Source organism: Primulina huaijiensis, chromosome 16 (assembly GCF_012295235.1).
Source record: "Primulina huaijiensis isolate GDHJ02 chromosome 16, ASM1229523v2, whole genome shotgun sequence".
NCBI classification, from domain to species: domain Eukaryota; kingdom Viridiplantae; phylum Streptophyta; class Magnoliopsida; order Lamiales; family Gesneriaceae; genus Primulina; species Primulina huaijiensis.
In genome coordinates, this window is record NC_133321.1 from 15,906,763 (window position 1) to 15,928,498 (window position 21,736).

Here is a 21,736-nt window from a genome sequence, read left to right on the forward strand (position 1 = left end):
TTTTTTTAACTTGAAAACCAAATTATCGAAATAACTAAACTAAATTTTCGACTTGACTCGAATTAATTCGATTTAATCGAAATCTTGTTCGCCCTTACTTTGGGTCGAGTCCAACTCCACCCTTAAATTGGGGGGAAATTTTTTTGTGGGTGTCAGTTAATTGTCCTTCCTCACAATCCTTCAGCAGGATAATTTTAAAAAATATAGAAAGTGGTAAAATTCATTGACAGGAAGATATTTTTGTGCCACCATATATATCTCCATTGTCGTCCACATAATAGATCAGATTTTGGACCAAAAATGGCCGAAAAAAGCAAGATTTTGGTAATTGGAGGAACAGGATACATCGGAAAATATATAGTGGAAGCAAGTGCAAAATCTGGCCACCCCACTTTTGCTTTGTGCAGAGAGCGCACAATTTCTGATCCTGATAAGGCCAAACTCATCCAAGACTTCAAGAATTCCGGTGTCACTATTCTTATTGTATATATGTTACTTACTTTTATCATTATTGCTGTAAATAATTCGACTCCATGGCTTTAAAAACCCATAATTTTTTATTATTATTGTTATTGATAATTTAGTTAGAAATCAAGAATTTGATCTAGTATATTTGATTTTTTTGGGTTTTTAGTCTATCCAATTAATCGAATTACTCGAGTCTTTTTTGGAAATTTATTTCCAGGGTGATTTGAATGATCATGAAAGCTTATTGAAGGCTATAAGGATAGTGGATGTGGTTATTTCCACAGTGGGTATAGCTCAGTTGGCTGATCAAGTGAACATCATTGCTGCTATTAAAGAAGCTGGAAATGTTAAGGTTGTTCTCTAGTTTTCCTACTTTTGTTACAATCCCTTTTTTTCTTGATTCGGCACTTTTTTAAAATTCTATAAAAATATATAGATCGTGTCAGTTTCTGCCATACTTTTACCAGTTAAAATTAAATATTCTCAGAAGTTCGGGTTGTCAAAAGTTCTGTGACTCTGAATAGTGGTTGATTAATTGAGGCGACGACGGAAAAAATATTATGTATGCCCTCTTTTTTTTTTTTTTGGAAACTGCAAGCTAGTTTACGTCTCAAAATGCAACCAGTCAACATAGTAGGGAAATGATCTTTGAAGATATATGGTTAAAATAAGAAATTTCTGTGTGAAAGTTGTAGTAATAGCTTAATTTCATCTCATGATCAATAGTACAACTGTAAAAGGTTTTAATTTAATGTGTTCTTGAATAGAATGTATCATGCATATGTTCAAGAATTATGTCGATTCGAAAAATTGGAGTCACAGTTGTCTCACCGAACCTATGAACATAGTTAAAAGCTATGCTAGCTTCCCTATTCTTGGATATTTCCAGAACTATATGAATCAAGTCCTATGAACTCATTTATTTCCTATGTGCAGAGATTCTTCCCTTCAGATTTCGGATACGATGCAGACCGTGCTCGTGCTGTTGAACCCGCGAAATCCCTGCACGAATGCAAGGCCCGAATCCGGAGAGCTATTGAGGCACAAGGCATTCCCTACACCCATGTCTGCTCCAACTACTTCGCGGGCTACTCCCTTCCGACACTGGTGCAACGAGGCTCCACCGCTCCTCCCAGAGATAAAGTGATCATCTTAGGTGATGGAAATGCCAAAGGTACGCACATAGACATGTATTATACTCATCACTGTTAAAAGTTGAAACTTTCAATTTGTTCAGTAATTTGGTTAACACAGCTAGTTTTCATGCAATAATCTTCGGCTCCCACGTCTGTAATTTCTATACTCGTTTGTAGCTGTATTCAATGATGAACGAGATATAGGCATATATACGATCAAGGCGGTGGATGATCCAAGAACACTGAACAAGATTCTCTTCATTAATCCACCTAAGAATGTATATTCATTCAATGAACTTGTTGCTTTGTGGGAGAAGAAGATTGGGAAGACATTGGAGAAGGAGTATGTGCCAGAAGAACAAGTATTGAAACAGATCCAAGGTAACATGCTATTATCTAAGATCGAGAAAATCGAATCACAAAAATTAGTTTCAAGTGATTTTATCAGGAAAAGCTTAACTTGAACTTTCTATTGAGATAATGTTAATAGCATCCAACTACTTTATTTATATGAATTCAATAAATTATAACTAATATAATTTATCATAGGTTCCATTCTTATCTTCTGTTTGACTGTCTCATGTGATCGTATTACATAATTAATTCAACAAAAATGTTAAATCACTGATCTCATATTTTACTTTATTTTAGACTAATTTCTTGATTATACCTATTGATTAGGTGTCGAATTTCATATTTCGAATATACGTTCTTTGTTGTTTCAATTTAATTCCCATTGAGCAAGATTCTGATCTCACCCGTTGTTGTCTCAAAGAATTTCAAGTTTGTAATCAAAGTTCATTACCCGCTCGAGATTAAAGTGATACATGCGATAATCTAGTAAATTTGTATCACTTGGTCCAATACAATACTATACAATACTATAAAATGTATCCTCGATTTTATTATCAAGTAAAAGATAGACTTCAATAAAATTGAGACGATCTTTTCAAATTTGTCTTTATTTATTTACTTACTGATGTTAGACAATAAAATGTCATTATTTATTTACTTTCTGATCGCATTTCTTGATTGTTGTCTTTTCTATCGTTTTCAATATTTCAGAGTCTGCTACGGACGCCAAACTCATATTATCCCTCAACCACTCGATATTTGTGAAGGGAGATCAAACGTATTTTGAGATCGAACCGTCTTTCGGAGTGGAGGCATCGGAGCTCTATCCGGATGTTGAATATACCACCGTCGATGAATACCTCGATCAGTTTGTCTGAGATTTTTTTTTTTTTTTTTTACATGAAATGTTACGATTTGTGGTATATTTTGTGTGTGAGATGCTATTTGCGCTCTACAAGATGTTGAATTTAATGTTTTTTTAGCTCCACCATGAAATAAACACTTTAAAAGCAATATTTTTAGCTATTTGTTTTTAATTTTGGAAAAAAATTTATATAAATTACAAATTATTTTATTTATTTGGAACATTAAAATATAATATTTTAAATGGATGACTGGAAAAAGTTAAAATAAATTTTAAAACTTTGATATTATTTAATGATTTAATCGTGTAAATTATTCAATTCAATTTTATTCTTAAATAGACAAACACGAAGCATGCAAATTTAAAATAAAAGGTGTATATATTTTTAATATCTAATTTCACACTTTCGTTTGCAGTAATTAAAAATATTCGATTAGAGATATATAAATAATTAAAATAATAATATGAAATAAAAATAAAACCCAAATTGAGAAATAAAATACTTGCAGTGACATCACTAATTTAAAAGGATTTATGGGGATAAAAAATTTCCATTGATTCGAAGATTATCCACAACCAATTTAGAATATATTGCTTAGGAACTTTGAAAATTCCTTATTTTGAAAGTACAATCTCAAAAATAAGAATAAATAAGAAATTTTAAAAATAAATAAGTATTAAAACTTTGCATATGAAAAATACGAAAATTGAGTAATGATTTGAAAATTATTCGTTCGTTTCATAGATTAAAAGAATTGACAAACTGAAAATCAGTCCATTTTGTAATATAGAATTCAAAATAGAGTGTGGTCAATATTTTGAGTAAAAATAGATAGAAAAAATATTTTTAATTTCCATGCAGTGAAATTAAATTTATTATGTTGACTTAATTTACAATATTAAATGATTAGTTAATATTATGATGTTAATTTTAAATTTATACATTTTATTTTAATTTTTTTCCACTTATCCATTTAAAATATTACTTTTATTTATTTTATTGTAACAAATAAATAAATAATTTATAATTACTATAAAATTTACCAAAAGTAAAATAAATTAAGGTTTCAAAATTATGCTTTAAAATTATTTATTTTTGTGATGTAACTAAAAAAGAAATATTAAGGATAATTTTTGTCCATTTTTAATAAAAAATAAAAATAAAAATAGAGTGTAAATATCATCTTTAATTCTGTGTCGGGGTAAATTAGATTTGTGGGCCGTAGAAGAATTAGGTTAAGGTAAATTAGAAATGAATGCGGTAAAACATTGGAGTTTAAGTCAAGGATTTATAGCTCATTTGACATCGAGTTTCTAATTTAATTATTGGGACGAGTTATCGAGTTCAAAACCTAACCGTATAATTACTCGATAACTAATAAGAAAATGTATTTTAGTATTTTATGTCTTAAGAATAATGAATATCACTTTATCATCTTGTACAGTGTATACTAATTATACACAACATTAAAACTCAAATCGATCCGAAAACAATCGGAGCTGTAATCGATCCTATGCGATTATGCTTTGCTAATATGCTATCTATATTAGAGATCGAGCTTTAGCTCTGATAATCTCAACTTGTTTTTCTCTTGTAATTACTTAGGTTTAAATCTACCACATTAGAATAGGATTTAAAAAAAATAATAAAAAAATATGTTATCTATATTAGACAAACAAGGCCTACAAATCAACTTGAAATACCAACTTTACCCCTCTAAGCCAAGGCTTGGAAGTGACACTGTCCCCATTTCCTTGTAGCCCTCGAACGCCCTAAAAGAACTCGCTTTAACTCTTCACTAGTCGGACACAATCAAGAATTTCCCCACGTTCAACGATCAACGGAGCAATCGGCAGGCAGAAGGGTATGGGGAGCTTGGGAAGGGTGGTGTATTCGCTGGGAAACTGGATCAGAGAAACTGGTCAAGCCATGGATCGCCTGGGCTGCCGCCTCCAAGGAAATTACTATTTCCATGAACAACGTATGTGCTTTGGTATTTAAAGATTTTCTTTTTGGATACAATGCTACCCACGTTTTTATTTATTTAAATTTCTGTCGCGGTTTGTTTTGATTTTATATGACGTTTGGGATGTGCAGACCTTATTTCATTTAGTTCTGTATGAAATTGTGTAGTTTATATGCTTTTAGATTTTTGAATTACCTAAATTATGCTTGGAAATTTTGTGGAAAGGGGGAGACTTTATGGATTGAAAGAATTAGCTGAGGCGTCTTATCTTTTTTCTTGATTTTTGGGGGTCAAACAAGAAATGGTAAATCAGGAGGTTCTTATGAGTATGTATAAGTTGGCACTCATATGCATTTGGGTTTCGTCTTATAATAAGATCATGTGGTTAAAATGGTTTCCATGAATATGAAGATGGAATCTTTGGGCATCATTTTGAAGATTTTGGATTGTGAGTTGAGGAGATAATATATATTGCAGCTCAGATTTGGGTTGTGAGTAAGGGGATCATAGATATTGCAGCTTATTCGTATCAATTTACTTGAACTGAAAGTAAACTAGTGTCAAAACTAACATGACATAGGTAGTGAAAGTATTTAACGTTAATGTTGTATATTTAGTGCAAAGGTGGACTGAAAATTCCTACAGAAGTGCATCGAGTTAGAATTGAAGGTAAATGAAAAGATATTATCAGGATTGGATGTATAAAATGGTTTGGACATTTTATATATCACAGCTGGAGGCATCTTTGATAAAGTGAGAGGAATATGAATAGCAGATTATGGAAGAGGGGAGTGCCAAAATTAACTTGGTACAAAGTTAGTAAAAATGACTTAAGTGAATTGGGTAGCTTATTTTGTAATATTAAATAGAGCTCGATGAAGAAGAGTGGTTGATAGCTAATTGCAATTCTCAAATAGTATAAAACTGAGGCTTTTCTAACTACATTGATGAATGGACTGCATTTCCGGAATTCTTTGCTGTGGTGACTGGGTTTTTGTAGTCCATGATATTTTAATTGCTATATACAAGCTAATAGTCTTGTAAAAGAGCTTGTAGACGATACTGTATTACTTTCTTCTTGTAAAACATTAGGGTTAAAGAAATAGTCTCGTACAATTGATTTAAGTAAAATATGTTTAACAGTGCAAATCAATGTACATAATTGGTCTTTTTGAGTGCAAATGTATAATTTCACAGAAGAGAACATGATAGAAATAGTATAAATTTCAGTAGAATCTGGTGTTTTATGTGAATAATCGTAAAGATGAAATTTTCAGGAGCATTTCATGCTTACCTTTCATTTTCTCTTCTTTCTTCTACTTAGGATTGCTTCAAATTCATAATATCTCATAGGTTTTTATTTTCAGTTTCTAGGCACCGGACTTTGATGAACCTCTTTGATAAATTTCCGGTGGTTGATAAGGATGCTTTTGTTGCTCCAAGTGCCTCTGTCATTGGGGATGTTCGGGTGGGTCAAGGATCATCCATATGGTATGGATGTGTACTTCGAGGTAAGCCCTTAATAAAATATTCAGTCTTGATTTTATGTGGTTGAATATTTTCTTCCTTTTTGATATTTAACTTAACCGAGGTTCTACATTTGAAGTTATGTAATTTCATAATTTTCATTTGTAGAAAAGAATGCAAATTGACTGACTGAGTTTGATAGTGGTGCACTCTAGTTTCGTTTGCTTGTCAAACACTCACCAAATTCATACACCTTAATTATGGGATTATTGAGAGGGATGGTGGAATAAATACTATGTTATCCATGCAAGAGCCAGCTAACCATGCAAGAGCCAGCTAAAGAAATTGTATGAGAAGCTTGTATTTAGAATGTAGTGCCTCATTGTGTTTTGTGTGCTGAATGACTGAAAGTTTTGGGTAATACTTTTTTGTCAATAAGACATGAGAAGGATTGGAATACAGTCGTGATTCTAGGTTATCTTTTGATTCCTACTTTTCTGCAGTCGTAGGCCGATAGCCTTGAAATAGCTTGAAGATTAACCATATGAGGTGTTCATTCAGTTGTTTCAGATTAATTATTCATTATTCAATCTCATCATCTCTTAGGGACATGAGGTAAAATAGAAGATTTAATGAGATTAGCAATCCTGCATAGGCCAGAAAATTTCAGGATCTGCTTCTAACAATAATGGTTTTCTGTGTATTGAGATGAGAAATTAATTCCACTAATTTGATGTTTGGGATCGCTAAGTTATGCCAAACTGCCTTACTCCATGTCATGAGCAAAATAACCGATTACCTTCCAGAGTTGGATGTCAGATATGGTAATTTTACACCTGTGATGTAGACTCTGGAGCATTTCTTTGCCATTGAAAACCCAATACACGTATCGTGCTTTCACTATTTGCGGGATGTGAATGGAACTTTCCTCATTTATATTGGTATGACTAGGATTAATCATCCTGAGATTGGCCAACCAACAGGTTTCCAATTTCCACCTTTTGTTGCTGTCGCTCCTGTTTCAGCTTTACTTTTCCCCAACGACTCTAAAAATTTCAGACATTTTATTAGGGCTTCTAAAAATGAAAATTGGGAAACACTTTTACCCTCTCACCTGTTAAGAGAATTTGATCATCTGTGTTTGTTTTGAATCAGATCATTTGTGTTTTAAGATGTGGCATGGTTTGGTCACTTTGACTTCTTCCTGAATGCAGGTGATGTGAATAACATCACTGTTGGGTCTGGGACTAATATACAAGACAACTCCCTTGTGCACGTGGCAAAGTCTAACCTAAGCGGGAAGGTTTTGCCAACTATCATTGGAGATAATGTCACCATTGGTGAGTCATCCCTTGGTTTACTTCCTCCACCTTGTTAGTTTTAAAAGTGTCTGTGTCTGGGGTTTATTGCGATTTTTTTTTTCAAAAAGCAAAAAAAATCGATATAACAATCGTCGCAAAAGGACTGCATTCGAGCTTTCATCCTAATTCCCATTGACGTTAACTTGAGATTTGGTGGACTCGTAGGTCACAGTGCTGTCGTACACGGCTGCACAATTGAGGACGAGGCATTTGTTGGTATGGGAGCTACATTGCTCGACGGTGTTGTCGTGGAAAAGCATGCCATGGTTGCTGCAGGAGCTCTTGTGAGGCAGAATACTAGGGTCCCTTATGGAGAGGTATGCATTGAATCGCCTTCCAGACCAAAAAACAAGTAAATTAATATGAATTTCCCTACTTTAAATTGTAAAGACATTCGAATGCTTGTGTGCGTTGGCATTATTTGCTTGTTCTGTCACGGTGTTAGTTTGGATGCAGCCGTTCAGCTTCGAAAATCATGATGGTTCTTTAGATGTATTTTCAAGAAAAGTAGAGCCAGTTTTATGTTGGTATCTAATAGTGAATAATATTTAATTATTTTTGGATTTCAATTTTTTAAAATTTTATATCTGCTATATTTATTTTTAATATAAACGGACACTGGCTTCTATTTTTCGGAAACCAAAACCGACTCTGTACACAGTGAAAAAACGGACTCTGTATTCTTGTTACACTTGTAGACTTCTTACTTAGAGTTTTATCAACAATTTGCTTGCTTGTGTAGTTGGCATCTGCATCAACATTTTCATCAATTATACAGACCTCAACATTGATTCTTATGAAATTTAAATTCCCAATACCTTTTCATTTGTTTCCATTACTTACATCGTTCTTGTTGTTTTTTCACCACAGGTGTGGGGTGGAAATCCCGCCAAATTCCTGAGAAAGCTCACGTCTGAGGAGATCGCTTTCATCTCCCAATCTGCCACAAATTACATCAATCTTGCAAAGGTCCATGCTGCTGAAAACGCTAAGCCCTTCGACGAGATCGAGTTTGAAAAAATGCTGCGTAAAAAATATGCTCGCCGTGATGAAGAGTATGATTCAATGCTCGGTGTCGTTCGTGAAACACCACCAGAACTTGTTCTTCCCGATAACATCTTACCAGATAAATCCAAAAAGGCAGTCGTCTAATACTTATTCGAACTCGGTTAGTTTGTTTCGAGTGTTATGCACTTGAAACATTTCTTGTTGAAGCTACCTTTGCAGACCTGTGTAACCAGTTCATTCGTGTTCTTCTGAATAAAGTTAGGACATGTTTTGGGACGATTTGTTTGATGAATGGTTGATGTTTGGACCATGCCGGCAGTTATATGCATAATAATTCTTTGTATTTGTGATACATATATGAATTTTCAACGACGCATTTCACTTAGAGGCCATTCTAATGAATCCTGGTCTGCGTTTAAGTCCACGGTCGACCCGATGTTCCTTGCGTATTCATTTATGGATTCATGTCAAAGAAGTACACACAAAACATACATCACTATTTGAAAATTTCTTAAGTTTACCAATCATACATTATCAGGACAAGATATCGGGTTCGAGATCATCATACTCTTCGACTTCTGGGGAAAGAAATCATCCACATCAAAAATTTAAAAATCTATATATTCCTTGCATATATCTCTGCAAAAAACTCCTAACATATGGTTGTTCCTAGCACACCTAATCCATGTGCATAAATTATTGAGGTCATTAAAAACTTTTATTATCTTTAACATAAAAGGATTGTCTGTAGGCTACACAAAGTATAATATAGTTTTCTTGAATTATTGTTGGGGGGAATCTTTAAGAAAAACAAAGCATGATCGGCTGGTTGGAATTCGAAAAGCCGAGGAGCTCTCCCTTTTCCCTTAAATTCCCTTAAATTCTGCTCTCTTCGTTGATTTAAAAAGGACAAAAAAAGAGCATGCCCCAATCATGCCGCTACCCAAATGATTAGTACCTATTCATTTCTTATTATTTTCTTGGATTCTTCTTTTGCAGTGAATCTATCTTATTTGTCTCTATACGCTGCTACTAAATTAGTGCTCTAGTTTGATTTATTTTTTCATTGAAAAATAAACATATCAACTATAATTTGTAGTCTATTTTTCTATCAAAACCCTTAATTTGAGACGACATTTCCATGAACTAAAAAGACATTTTGAAACTAGACAATTAAGCTAACATATAAGATTATGTACATATAATGTGGGTTTGAAGCTCATGTCTCTCGAACTAAATTATATTTGGATTGAATGATTTTCAAAGGACTAATCCATGTGCTGTTGCTGCTATGAGATTGAAGATCATGGAATTTGGATTTATATGTCATATTCCACGTTGCCGACTGGATTACACGATGATCAAAGGTGGCCACACAAATGGGTTCATTTCAAACTTGTCGCTTTATTTTAGCGCGATAGCAGTGTCAAAATAGTGCAATTTACACCAAATATTTTAGCGTCTCGTTCTGACCGAAGAACACAATTTTAATATATTCTTTTATTATAAAATTCTTTTTTCGAAAACTTTTTAACAAAATTAAGCACTCAAATTCTTTTATATCGTGTGGATTAGCTCTATTACAAACATAAATTAATTTGGTAAGAGTAATCTCATGTGAGATGATACATCCGTGAGACGAATATATTCCGTTCATATCTACGGTGAAAAGTATCGAGTCGGATCTGATATCAGTTTCACAAAATTAACCTAAGACAATCTCATTGGATTTTTTTGTTTGTTGATTACTCTTTGGATGTAAACACTGAGTTGCTATTGGCACATTATATCGAATTTGGATTCTCTACAGAGCACGGTGTTGTGCACTATAGAGTCGTTGGATCATGTGGACACCACACATGGTTCACTTGATTTGACGTATTGTGCACATCACCGGATCCAAATTTTAATTATGTTCATGTATATTATTAACCTATAGTCACGTATACTAGTTCTGTTTAGAAAAATTTCGAATTTGGTCAAGCCCGTCCTTCTTTCGCTTTCGTCAACCACCAGACTGCCTTAGTTGTGATCTTGCGTAACTTGGGGTCTATTTTAGGCCCTAATTCGCGGAGTTTAAGGACTGGTTGAGGGTGACATTATAATGCTCCGGGTCCTGATTATCAAATTGAACAAAAATAAAACATGTCTCTTATTATCAAGCACTCACTATTATATCAAAAATTATAGCTATTAGTCAAGAGACCAAGACACAATTTTATATCTGTGACAGTGTAGAGTGAACCTGTTTGGGTGCTAATGGCTCTGACTGTTAGTCCAATTAGTCCGGAGAGGTGCGTGTTTGTCTGCTGGTGTTGTCTCATATCCCTTTGAGACCAGTCTTATCATTTCTCTATCGTCGGCCCTGTCTCTAAAAGATACAATGTTACCCGTTAAGATGTAATGTCAGTCTTTTACGACCCATCTAGCCAACCAAATCAAGCTTTGCAACGTCAACAGCTTTGACGCATGAGAACTTCCCAGGAGATCACTCATCTCAGTCTGCTCTCACTCATACACGCTTAACCCATCAGTGTCTCAAAAAATTTATTCTAAAACTGTTTAAGTTAAAAAAAAATTAATAAAGAGAAAAATATATAAAAATGATATTTACACTCCATAATTTGTTAAATACGTTTCATTTGATTATTTATTTATTTTTTGAGAAGATTACCCCATCAATTACCTTTTGTTTTATTTTCTTATTCATACATTCCCTGCTTTCCTTTATAATATATGTTGATTCACAAAAAAATAAACAAACATAATATGTTAAATTTTTTTTTTTCATATTTTAAAAGTTAATAATCAATACAAAATAACTAAACTACCCCTAAAAATATAGGGGCATAAATTTTTTTGGTTGGTTTGTTAAAATCAAATATTTAATAATTTTAAGTATAAAAACTTTTAATTGAACGAGTTGAGAATAAAATGAGAAATAAATTAGAATTTTAAATTAAAATTGAAGTATTATATTATTTTAAAAAATAAATAATTATTAAATTCATATTTTTTTATAAATTAAAATTATTATTTTAACTCTATTTATTTTATGATGATATAAATTATATTTTAAAATATTAATTAATGTAAGATAATTTTTAAATGAATTTGTACAAAAATATTTAAATGATAAATCGATAAATAAAATTTTATTTTGTTTTATTTAATTTTTATGGATATGAACAAATTTAATGATATTTTTTGTCATCTTAAACAATTAATGTTGTCAATTTATAAAAGAAAAAGTAAAGATTAATGTAAATATAATTTCAAAAATATAATGTCATTTTTCGATTTGCATGAGGCCCAAAGAAAATGGAACAAAAAAATTCAGGGCATGGGTTGAGCCTCTATAAATACAAAGCAAAAGAGCAAACAGAGAGGGGAGGACGTGGTGAGGGCAGCAGAGCAGGGAAATTAACAAGGGAGATTCCTGTTTCAAAACCCTAAAACCCTCCCCCCAAATTTACGGATATCCCTGTAAAGTAATGGGTGTTGAAATTCAACAAAAAATCAAGAATGAAAATAATAATGCTGCTGCTGCTGGTGCACCTGCGCCTCTGATACTGGGACTCCAGCCCTCGGCACTGGTGGACCACGTGGCCAGGGTTGATTGGTCCCTCCTCTCCCGAATTCCTGGCGAGCGCGGTGGCTCGTTTCCTGTGCGTAATCTTTTCCTCTGTTTGTTCTGTGGTGGTGATTGTTGGTTCTATTTTTTTTTTTGCTGAATCTTTGGGTTTCTATTTGAAGTTCATGGATGCCCATCTGGAATTTGGAAGTGAATGTTGTTTGTTGTACTCAAATCAATGTCTAGATTGTTGATGATTGATTGCTTTCTTTGTTCGTTGTGCTTCCTATTTATGATAAATTTGGAATCTTTTCATTTTTTTAGAGTTTATGGATGCCCATTTCAATTTGAAAGCGAATATTGTTGAACGAACTCAAATCTGGAGCAAATTGTTTTAGCTAAACTCTAAGTAAATGAAAATTATTGTTGGTATTTTGATCCTCGTGTTCTGTGCGTTTCGCGTGCTTCAAATTGTGAAAAGTATCATGTTTGAATCTAATTTTATCGAGATTTTTTGCTCTAGGTATTTCTCTATCTGTCTATTGATTAATGTTATATAGGAAGAGGTTTATATGTTTTGATAGTTGTCGTAACTGGTATACCTGCTCATCGAAATACGTGAACTTGCCAAGCAGAATCCGTCAATAAAGTGAAGATTTGCCTAGACTGGACTTTCTTGGTTTTTCACCAAGAATCCGATGATTTTTGTGGGTTTTCAATGTGCCACAACACTAGTTAACTTTTTTTAGTTACATTTTTTACTGTCCTAGGTTGCAGCTGAAGAGTTGAAGTTCATCTTGAATGAGGTTAATACTCACATCACGGCTTCTCCTGAAACCACGTCTCCCTTGATAACCATCGCCGGAGGAAGTGTTGCCAACACTATCAGAGGCCTGGCTTCTGGGTTTGGGGTCACTTGTGGTATAATCGGGGCATGTGGGGATGATGATCAAGGAAGCTTGTTCATAAACAATATGACCTCTTCCAAGGTTGATCTCTCAAGATTGAGGCTGAAAAATGGACCTACTGGGCAGGTTAGCTTTTGCCTCTGACGTAAGAATCTTAGAAGAGTTACTTACTGGTACTGAGACATGAATTTCCAAATTCATGATTCAGTGTGTTTGCTTGGTTGACGAGTTAGGCAATCGAACAATGCGTCCATGTCTCTCTACGGCGGTAAAAGTTAAGGTACATGTTAAGACTCGATTATAGTCTGCTATTTGAGTTTATGATTTTCAAGAATATCTTGGGCTTGTTGGTCAATATTTGCTAACATATCTCATATCTTTTCCTTTACCAGGCAGATGAATTGGCTACAGCAGATTTGAAAGGTTCCAAGGTGAGGAATCTCCGACAAAATCACGACGTGATCTTTCTCTTTTGCCTATCCCTTTCTTCTCTTCAATTTTTTGGCCAGATCTTTGAAAGAGGTTGGATTGTTCTTTAAAGTTCAGAGATAGCTCTATTTGATGCATATCATGATTTTCACTTGATTTCTTGTTTTACAAATTATAAGATATTATACCTCTTAATGCTTGGTCGCATCAAGTTATTTACTTGTTTCTTCTCAATTTGTTCACACATCTATTCCTTATCTATTTGTACAGTGGCTCTTGCTGAGATATGCAATATTCAATATAGACGTTATTCAGGCAGCCATCAAGATTGCCAAGCAAGAGGGTGTGTCTGTTTCACTTGATCTGGCAAGTTTTGAGGTAACAGCTTGTCAACCATAAAATGTTTTTGATGGAGCTATAATAGAATACTTGTTGAGAACGAGACATGATACTTGGTAGCTCACCCCAAGTGTACTAGGAATGCAGTTGTCTGATATGTGGTCACCTTACCATGGCAGATGGTGCGGAAGTTCAAGTTGCCACTTCTACAGTTACTGGAGTCGGGGAACATAGACCTTTGCTTTGCCAATGAGGATGAAGCAGCTGAACTTCTAAGGTGATGGGCCATTTCTTCTTATGTTTGGCAGTGTTTTAAAGAGAGAATATTCTGTTATCTTTACTTGAAACAATTTCCAGGAGTGAAAACAATGTGGATCCTGAGTCGGCACTTGAATTTATGGCCAAACACTGTCAATACTCTGTGGTGACATTAGGCTCTAAGGGCTGCATAGCAAGACACGGAAAAGAGGTTTGTTTAGTTCGGTACATCCTTGATTTGTTGGTTTGTGATCCCGAATACCAAAACAAAATACAATCAACAAAAACGGAAGGACAAGGGTGGAAGCAAAGTTATTAGAGGCTCATGGCAGACTAAGGCGCATATGTATCATAAGTGCAAGCGCGAGGAAAGACACACTTCTTATTGAAACAAGGCAGATTAAGTCATAATATCCTAGAATTTATATACATGGAAGAAAATTTCGTCACTGATTATCTAATGGATATTTAATTAACTATTGAATAATCATAAATCAAATATTAGTTTATAAGAAAAAATCAATTGCCAGTACTCTGTATTTCATTTTGAGTTCTTAATTCCTACTCTTGAGGCATCCTTAACGGGTGGCTTGAGACTTTAAGGCGCATCAAAATGCGAGCTTCAAGGTCACGGTACACCCTATATTGAAGGGTCGAGCTTTGAATGGTGTCTGGATGCAATGGCTGAGTCTCGCTTTTAATCGTCTCAATGTCCACGTATTGTGGGCTCTAGTTACTGTGGGTTAAAATATTTTGATTTTCAACAGGTTATACTAGTAGACGAATATTAATATATTATATTCGCGTTTAGTCCAGGGGCATCGTTTTAGTATTTTTCATTATTTTGTGATTCTTGTGCTTCATTTCATGTAACGAAGTGGATTCATTTTAAGGTTGTCCGTGTTCCTGCCATTGGGGAGGCAAAGGCTATTGATGCCACTGGTGCTGGCGATCTTTTTGCGAGTGGGTTTTTGTATGGATTAGTGAAGGGACTATCTTTGGAAGAATGCTGTCGGATTGGCTCTTGCAGCGGGGGTTCTGTCATACGTTCTCTTGGTGGCGAGGTAACTCCAGAGAACTGGCAATGGATGCACAAACAAATGCAGACGACATGACTACCAGCCACTGAGCCAGACAATTGTGATTGTGAAATCAAAGATTGCCGGTGTCATTATGCTTGTATGATTATTAGGAGTTCGAGTTTAGGGCCCTGGTTTTATTCATGCCTGCAACTGATGTCTTTTAACTGCTGCAGACTATATGTTAACTGATTCAATAATTTTATTTATCATATGGAAATCTGAGCCTTCTGATCCAGTATTTGATTCTCTGAACGATAATGAATAGCATGATCAGTGCCCCCATTGTTGAATTCTCGAAAACTAACGAGATCAATAGTACGTTGTATCCATATCCAATTTTTTTTTTTTGCTTAAACTTCCCGAATGCTAATCTTTGGTTAATTCTAGTAACTTACCATTTAGATTTCTCCGTAAACTTCAGAATGTATGTGAGAAACGAGAACAGTTTTGTGTTATATTTTATTCGACGTCTAATATATATACGAAGCAAAGCACAAGAGGATAGCTCAAAAGCACGAGGCAAATGCTGCTGCTCAACAAGATAAAATATTCGTATCCACAAGCAGTTTTTTACGGGGGGAGGGGTGTTTGGGGGTAAGAAATAATTCTTTACACCACGAGAGGCAACCACAGGGAACGAGATCATCAGATATCCATAGGAGCAACATCTTGGCCAGCAGGGGTTCCCTGATCACCAGCACCAGCACCAGCACCAGCACCACTTGATGTATCTGGAGCAGCAGTCTCGTCAGCAGGGGGCTCTTCGCCCACAATATCGAATTCATTGATCAGTGCTTGCACGATTTCTTGTTCCAATATGTGGAACGCCTCCCCTACTCCTAGCACGGAGATTGTGCATACTGAGCTTGTCAGTTTCTCTCCTTGTAAGGTCTCTCTCAATGCAAAAAGTGCATCCTTGACCAGATCATCCCGTGAAGATTCCATGAAACTCTCAAACTTCCTCTCTAGGTATGTTTTTGCAGCCTGTGACCGAGATCCGATGGCAAATGCTTGGTATTCAAAGTAATTTCCGCTGGGACAGTTGTAATATAGGTGAGCTCCAGATTCATCTAGACCACCAACCAGCAGCCCAACACCATAAGGCCGCTTCCAGGAGCGTTGTGTGCAGACCTATGTTAAGATATGAAAATGCAGGGAAATAAACTTTTAAACGAAAACAAACGATTCTGCAAAAATAAAAAATAAACAATTCCCCATCTGTAATTGTTTTTTAAAAAAACTAAAAGTTCTCGACGAACTTGAAATGGACATCATCCAGTATGTGAAATGCGACTGCAGCCAAAAAATGAGTAAGAGCATATATTAGGAAACTCATGCGTAGGGATATGTAACATACAAGATAAAACATCAATTACTCAAAAAAGAGAGAAATAACTATATAACAGTTTGTCTTTTCCATTGAGAATGGGTATGCAATCTGATTCCCCCTCTGGAGAAACACCCATATGTGCTACTTCCTACACCAACGACCAGATAGATGATATAGCCATACATATGCAGATTAAGGATTATAAAGATGCAAACTTGAAGAAATAGCTTTTTTTCATGGATAACAATACTTCACAATCAGAAGAAATCATTATATTTGAAAGGAACATTCTATGTTCGATGAGCTTCAGAAGTGCAAACATACTGAATGAATTGCATACTTTCCAAACAAACTACGCAAAAGCTAACTGACATGTCAAACTTCATTAAGAAGAACTCCCACCCCAACCAGAACAGTGGGGAATCAACATACATAGGCAACCTTAGAATAAAGGCGTTCAATTATCAGCAGAACCTTAAAAGTATCTGTTTAAACTACATTCTTTCCATAATTACATATTGCAACAAAATATCAGTACATAATCTTCTGTCTTTCTACTCAGATACTAGTGAGTACTGAATTAAAAATGACACAAAGAAGTTAACATTATATGAACAGACATATGCACCAACCTTGAAGCAACCAGATTACTTCGTATAACACAAAACGGACTAAATTTGCTCAAACCTTTTCTTTTCCCTGAAATAAATTAGCAAATTGCCCAGCCAATTCCAAATGAAATTCTAACTCAAAACTACACAATCTTAGCACAATTTGCGCCACAGATAATCAAATCTCGCGAGAAAGAATATCAAAAGAAAGGGGGAAACCGAAAAGGTTAAACATAATGATAATAAAATTTAAAACCTGAGCCTTGTCGGCAAGCTGAACAACAAGACGGCCGACGGGGAGTTGCGATTCATAGGTATAGGAATAATTAATGCACTCGTTGCGCATGTACCTACAAAGAACACGGCCATCGGCGGTAAGCCCAGCAATAGCGACACCGATGTGATCGTCGGCCTTGAAAATCTTCTTCTGGTGAGAGGACAGCTCAGAGCTGGCCTTGTTGACGCAAGCCAACACGACGTGACTCTTGGATCTCAGCCCTATCGCAGCCGACCCTTGCTTGACAGCCTCCATGGCATACTCAACTTGGAAAAGCCTCCCTGCCGGCGACCATGTGGTAACGTCAGTGTCGTACTGGTTTCTGAACATTTTCGATACGGCGTCGTTGGTTAGTTGCAACAAACTATATTATATGTATCTCTTTCCCTCTCACTGGCGACTTTGCAGCAGAGGAGAGGAGAGATGAGCGGTCGACGAGGTTTTCTTCGAGTCGCGTTTCTTTTTCCTCAAGCTATGAATTTTGGACAAAGTATTGGGCCTTAATAATGTGGGCCGACGCCCATAAATAATTTGGCTTACTTGTAAAACTCGTGATGGAGCCCATATTTTCAACTCGGGATACATTTTATTTTTATTTTTATTGTTGAGGCCTATGGTGGAAAATTTATAAATAAACTTCTTATTTTGTTTTTATTTAATTTATTTTAAAAATAAATTATACATTTTATAAGATTTAGTTAATGAAGATATATTAACAACAAAAATAGGAAAAAAAATTGTCATTAAGACTTAATTTGGGAGTGTTAAAAAGGAAGGAAAATCAAGTTATATCGTTTTTATAAATTTGTATTCATGAAATAATCAATTTCAATTAGTTATATAAATTTTTTAATTTTTTTCTCGATCGGTTGGCCTATGAGCCCTTGCAGATAATCCAGAACATACTTTGAATTGGGTTGAGTTGAGGATTTTTCACCCGCCATATAATGAGTTTTGTCGGACCAAACCGATCCGCCACGGGTTGGCACAGTGCTCTATTTATAAAACATTAAATTTTATTTAAAGTTCCCAATAATTAGCCGTAATTTTTGGAAATATTGGGAGTTATAAATTGGTAAATTCCACGCTTTACCCATTCACATCACCTTAAATGACCCTCCCTTATTTTGTTGAGAATAACCCTCAATTATCTGATTGTGACACCAATTATTTTTTTAAAACGTTTAATAATGTAGCATCTTCTTCTTGGTGTAAAGTTAGTTGAAAATAGTGTTGTAAGAAGTTGTACAAATTTTGACAAAGAACAATGTTAAATATATAGTATAAACTTTAAAAGTTTACGGAAACGTTAAATGATTTTTTTAATGTTACATCTATAATGTTTCTCTTTTATAATATCGTAAAATTTTAATCGTTTGTTCATTATACATGATATTATTTAATGATATTAGAATATGAAGTGAATTTACTCAAAGACGATGAAAGATAACTAATTCATACGTTCAACTTGGTCTTGGAATTTCTTTTAATTTGGGGGAAACGAGTTTTTTGAAAATATATGTAAAACATAATTTTGTTACAAAAGCAAAAATAATTTAGTTGTCATAAAATATTAACATTATTGCACCAATTTCAACATTTAAACGCGCATGGGAAGCATATGATTTTTTCACCTACTCAACCCACCCACCCATAAAAAGTAACGGTGACAAAAGTGTGATGATATCCAACTCAAAAATATTATAGAACCAAATTGCATTATTATTATTATTAATATTATTATTATTTAAAAAAGTCCAAAAATTCAATTTGAGAGTGAAAATATATCAAATGAGAGGGAGAAAGAAAAAAGAAACGATAATGAAAAATAGATTTGTTATCTTGGTTATTTTGTAAAATCTGTATGGTATCAAGAAGAAGTTGGAATTAACTTATTTTTTTAAAAGATCTAAAAAAATTTATTAGTTTATTTTTAAATATTACTATAAAATATTTTTGGAAAAGTTTACTAAGAGAGTTAATATATAAGAGATTACACAAAAAAACCTATGGTAAATCAAATTAAAACCTCATTTTCTTTCTTTTATCTCTTGATCACAATTATATATGTTTTTTTTATGTGTCTAAAATATATAGTCAAATTTCTACATTTTTTTTATTAATGTACTTCTAGTATTTAAGTTTACGTATAATCATTTTTTTGGCGAATTAAATAAAGATAAAATAAAATTTTTATTTGTAAACTTCGTATTTTCCAATAATTTTCTTAATTCATATGAAAAAACAAATCTATGTATTTGTAACAGATGTAGTATGGGTTTGATTTTGGAAAAATTTTCATAGAGTTAATATCGGGCAGATTACATTAAAAACCTATGGTAAATCACAAAATTAACCTATACAAACATGGAATTTTTCATCATCCCAAACTCCTTTCATCTCCATATTTTTCCACCCTTCTTTTGGACAAACAGACAAGAAGAGGAAAATGAGGTTGTGGGGTTCCATTTTCTTGGTAATTTTCTTGATATATGAACGTAAAATTTACTTCAAAGTCTCGGCAGAAGATGGATTTGTCTCGACAGAAGGGGTCCATTTCATGCTTAATGGAACCCCATTTTATGCTAATGGACTCAATGCTTACTGGTTGATGTATTTGGCCTCCGATAAAGCTCAGAGAAACAAAGTCTCTTCTGCATTTGAAGAAGCTGCAAATCATGGCCTTGCCATCGCAAGAACATGGGCCTTCGGGGACGGAGGATATTTCTCTCTCCAGTATTCTCCAGGCTCGTACAATGAGCAGATGTTTCAGGCCAGTTTTCATTCTCTTTTTTTCACGTTTTCAATACTTGGGTATATTATGGAAACAAATCTGCTAATTTTAAAGAATAATTTCAACTTTCTGTGTGGCGTAACTGTCGGTTAAAACGCACCGTATGTTTTATATTCGGGCGAAGATCTTATCCTTGAGAGACATAACAAAGAAATGGCAAATATAGGGACTGGATTTTGTGATATCTGAGGCTGGTAGATACGGAATGAAGCTGATTCTAAGCTTGGTGAACAACTATGAGGATTCTGGAGGGAAGAAACGGTATGTAGAGTGGGCAAGAAATCAAGGACAACACATATCATCAGATGATGATTTCTTCACAAATTCACTAGTAAAGGGTTACTACAGAAACCATATCAAAGTAAGGGTGGTTACTATAACCAATTAAATGCCTTTTAATTTTTGTCATGAATTGTATTTTGCCATACTAGGTTGTCCTCACAAGACAAAACAGCATCACGGGAGTTGCTTACAGGGATGATCCCACAATCATGGCTTGGGAGCTTATGAATGAACCAAGATGCGCCAATGATGAGTCTGGGAGGACCATACAGGTTTTGTCTTGATCTTTTCTTGATTTGTTCGACGAGCTCGAAAGTAAAAGAAAATTGTAAAGTTAAACAATTTGGTCAACTAACATATATTAGACTTTTGTATTTTGCTAATTGGATCCATGGCCCTTGTGCCCTCATTGCGAATCGAAAACCACAGGCATGGATTTCAGAAATGGCTTCCTACTTGAAATCTATAGACACTAATCACCTCCTGGAAGCTGGACTCGAAGGTTTCTACGGACAATCAGATTCAAAAAAGCAGCAGAACATCCCATATTTTCAAGTTGGAACAGATTTCATATCAAACAACCAGATTCCCCACATAGATTTCGCAACCGTTCACTCGTATCCGGACCAATGGTGATATATCACGACTTCAACCAATTATTTCAGTTTAACCGAAATTTTGATCACCCCATGTTCTGATCATCCTGCTACATAAGTAGGTTGACAAGCGAAAGTGACGAGGCACAGCTCTCATTCTTGAGCAATTGGCTGGAAAGCCACATTCAAGATGCGCAGGACATTCTGCAGAAGCCCCTATTATTCGCGGAGTTTGGCAAGTCTTCGAGAGACCCAGGATATGACACGAATAAGAGAGATGAACTGTTGAGTGTAGTTTACTCTGCTATTTATTCGTCTGCCACAGGTGGTGGAGCCGCTGCCGGTGGCTTGTTTTGGCAACTTCTAACCGAAGGTATGGATAATTTTCGGGACGGATACGAAATCATATTCAACGAAAGCCCTTCCACAGATGATGTCATAGTCGAACAGTCGAGAAAGCTCAACAAGATCAGGAGAACGTATGCAAGAATGACAAACTCGTCGGAGCGCACTTGAATATTTTTGGATTGTGACTTGGTCCGCTTTGAATCAGTTGAGATAATTTTTAGTGGAAAATCACATCCAAATCCACTTAAATAAAGACTCCGCAGTATAATTTATAAACACTTC

At 34.7% G+C, this 21,736-nt stretch overlaps 5 protein-coding genes across 6 annotated transcripts; 4 read left to right on the forward strand and 1 right to left on the reverse strand.

Moving 5' to 3' along the window:
* Positions 1-226: 226 nt before the first annotated feature.
* LOC140960722 (isoflavone reductase-like protein) lies at positions 227-2,897 on the forward strand. Of its 2 annotated transcripts, none has more exons than XM_073418969.1 (5): positions 227-483; positions 662-820; positions 1,405-1,642; positions 1,782-1,985; positions 2,670-2,897. In XM_073418969.1, the coding sequence occupies exons 1-5, from the start codon at positions 301-303 to the stop codon at positions 2,834-2,836; spliced, it is 951 nt and encodes a 316-aa protein (XP_073275070.1). In that variant the 5' UTR covers positions 227-300; the 3' UTR covers positions 2,837-2,897. The 2 variants fall into 2 exon arrangements, with proteins under 2 accessions (XP_073275070.1, XP_073275071.1); XM_073418970.1 differs by having other exon boundaries at positions 235-483; positions 686-820.
* Positions 2,898-4,544: 1,647 nt separating this feature from the next.
* LOC140961888 (gamma carbonic anhydrase 1, mitochondrial) lies at positions 4,545-8,969 on the forward strand. Its single transcript, XM_073420655.1, has 5 exons — positions 4,545-4,805; positions 6,158-6,301; positions 7,472-7,597; positions 7,784-7,935; positions 8,489-8,969. The coding sequence occupies exons 1-5, from the start codon at positions 4,691-4,693 to the stop codon at positions 8,768-8,770; spliced, it is 819 nt and encodes a 272-aa protein (XP_073276756.1). The 5' UTR covers positions 4,545-4,690; the 3' UTR covers positions 8,771-8,969.
* A 3,026-nt stretch (positions 8,970-11,995) lies between these two features.
* LOC140961288 (uncharacterized) lies at positions 11,996-15,451 on the forward strand. The gene is made up of 8 exons (XM_073419714.1): positions 11,996-12,294; positions 12,971-13,234; positions 13,317-13,388; positions 13,501-13,539; positions 13,808-13,915; positions 14,056-14,153; positions 14,234-14,345; positions 15,028-15,451. Exons 1-8 carry the CDS (start codon positions 12,121-12,123, stop codon positions 15,247-15,249), a joined length of 1,089 nt encoding a protein of 362 aa, XP_073275815.1. The 5' UTR covers positions 11,996-12,120; the 3' UTR covers positions 15,250-15,451.
* A 190-nt stretch (positions 15,452-15,641) lies between these two features.
* On the reverse strand, positions 15,642-17,901 carry LOC140961290 (proteasome subunit alpha type-1-B-like). Its single transcript, XM_073419716.1, has 2 exons — positions 17,414-17,901; positions 15,642-16,347 (listed from the first exon to the last, which is right to left on the reverse strand). The coding sequence occupies exons 1-2, from the start codon at positions 17,762-17,764 to the stop codon at positions 15,862-15,864; spliced, it is 837 nt and encodes a 278-aa protein (XP_073275817.1). The 5' UTR covers positions 17,765-17,901; the 3' UTR covers positions 15,642-15,861.
* A 1,887-nt stretch (positions 17,902-19,788) lies between these two features.
* LOC140961287 (mannan endo-1,4-beta-mannosidase 7-like) lies at positions 19,789-21,707 on the forward strand. Its single transcript, XM_073419712.1, has 5 exons — positions 19,789-20,207; positions 20,395-20,589; positions 20,660-20,782; positions 20,940-21,142; positions 21,229-21,707. Exons 1-5 carry the CDS (start codon positions 19,884-19,886, stop codon positions 21,620-21,622), a joined length of 1,239 nt encoding a protein of 412 aa, XP_073275813.1. The 5' UTR covers positions 19,789-19,883; the 3' UTR covers positions 21,623-21,707.
* Positions 21,708-21,736: the final 29 nt, after the last annotated feature.

Coding starts and splice junctions, on each gene's coding strand:
- LOC140960722 (XM_073418969.1), top strand. CDS start 301: ATGGCCGAAAAAAGCAAGATTTTGGTAATTGGAGGAACAGGATACATC. Junction 484..661: donor CCGGTGTCACTATTCTTATT/GTATATATGTTA, acceptor GAATTACTCGAG/TCTTTTTTGGAAATTTATTT. Junction 1,643..1,781: donor AGGTGATGGAAATGCCAAAG/GTACGCACATAG, acceptor ACTCGTTTGTAG/CTGTATTCAATGATGAACGA.
- LOC140961888 (XM_073420655.1), top strand. CDS start 4,691: ATGGGGAGCTTGGGAAGGGTGGTGTATTCGCTGGGAAACTGGATCAGA. Junction 4,806..6,157: donor TTACTATTTCCATGAACAAC/GTATGTGCTTTG, acceptor TTTTATTTTCAG/TTTCTAGGCACCGGACTTTG. Junction 7,598..7,783: donor TGGAGATAATGTCACCATTG/GTGAGTCATCCC, acceptor GTGGACTCGTAG/GTCACAGTGCTGTCGTACAC.
- LOC140961288 (XM_073419714.1), top strand. CDS start 12,121: ATGGGTGTTGAAATTCAACAAAAAATCAAGAATGAAAATAATAATGCT. Junction 13,389..13,500: donor CTACGGCGGTAAAAGTTAAG/GTACATGTTAAG, acceptor TTCCTTTACCAG/GCAGATGAATTGGCTACAGC. Junction 13,540..13,807: donor CAGATTTGAAAGGTTCCAAG/GTGAGGAATCTC, acceptor CTATTTGTACAG/TGGCTCTTGCTGAGATATGC.
- LOC140961290 (XM_073419716.1), bottom strand. CDS start 17,764: ATGTTCAGAAACCAGTACGACACTGACGTTACCACATGGTCGCCGGCA. Junction 16,348..17,413: donor AGCTTGCCGACAAGGCTCAG/GTTTTAAATTTT, acceptor ATCTTAACATAG/GTCTGCACACAACGCTCCTG.
- LOC140961287 (XM_073419712.1), top strand. CDS start 19,884: ATGAGGTTGTGGGGTTCCATTTTCTTGGTAATTTTCTTGATATATGAA. Junction 20,208..20,394: donor ACAATGAGCAGATGTTTCAG/GCCAGTTTTCAT, acceptor TGGCAAATATAG/GGACTGGATTTTGTGATATC. Junction 20,783..20,939: donor AGTCTGGGAGGACCATACAG/GTTTTGTCTTGA, acceptor CGAAAACCACAG/GCATGGATTTCAGAAATGGC.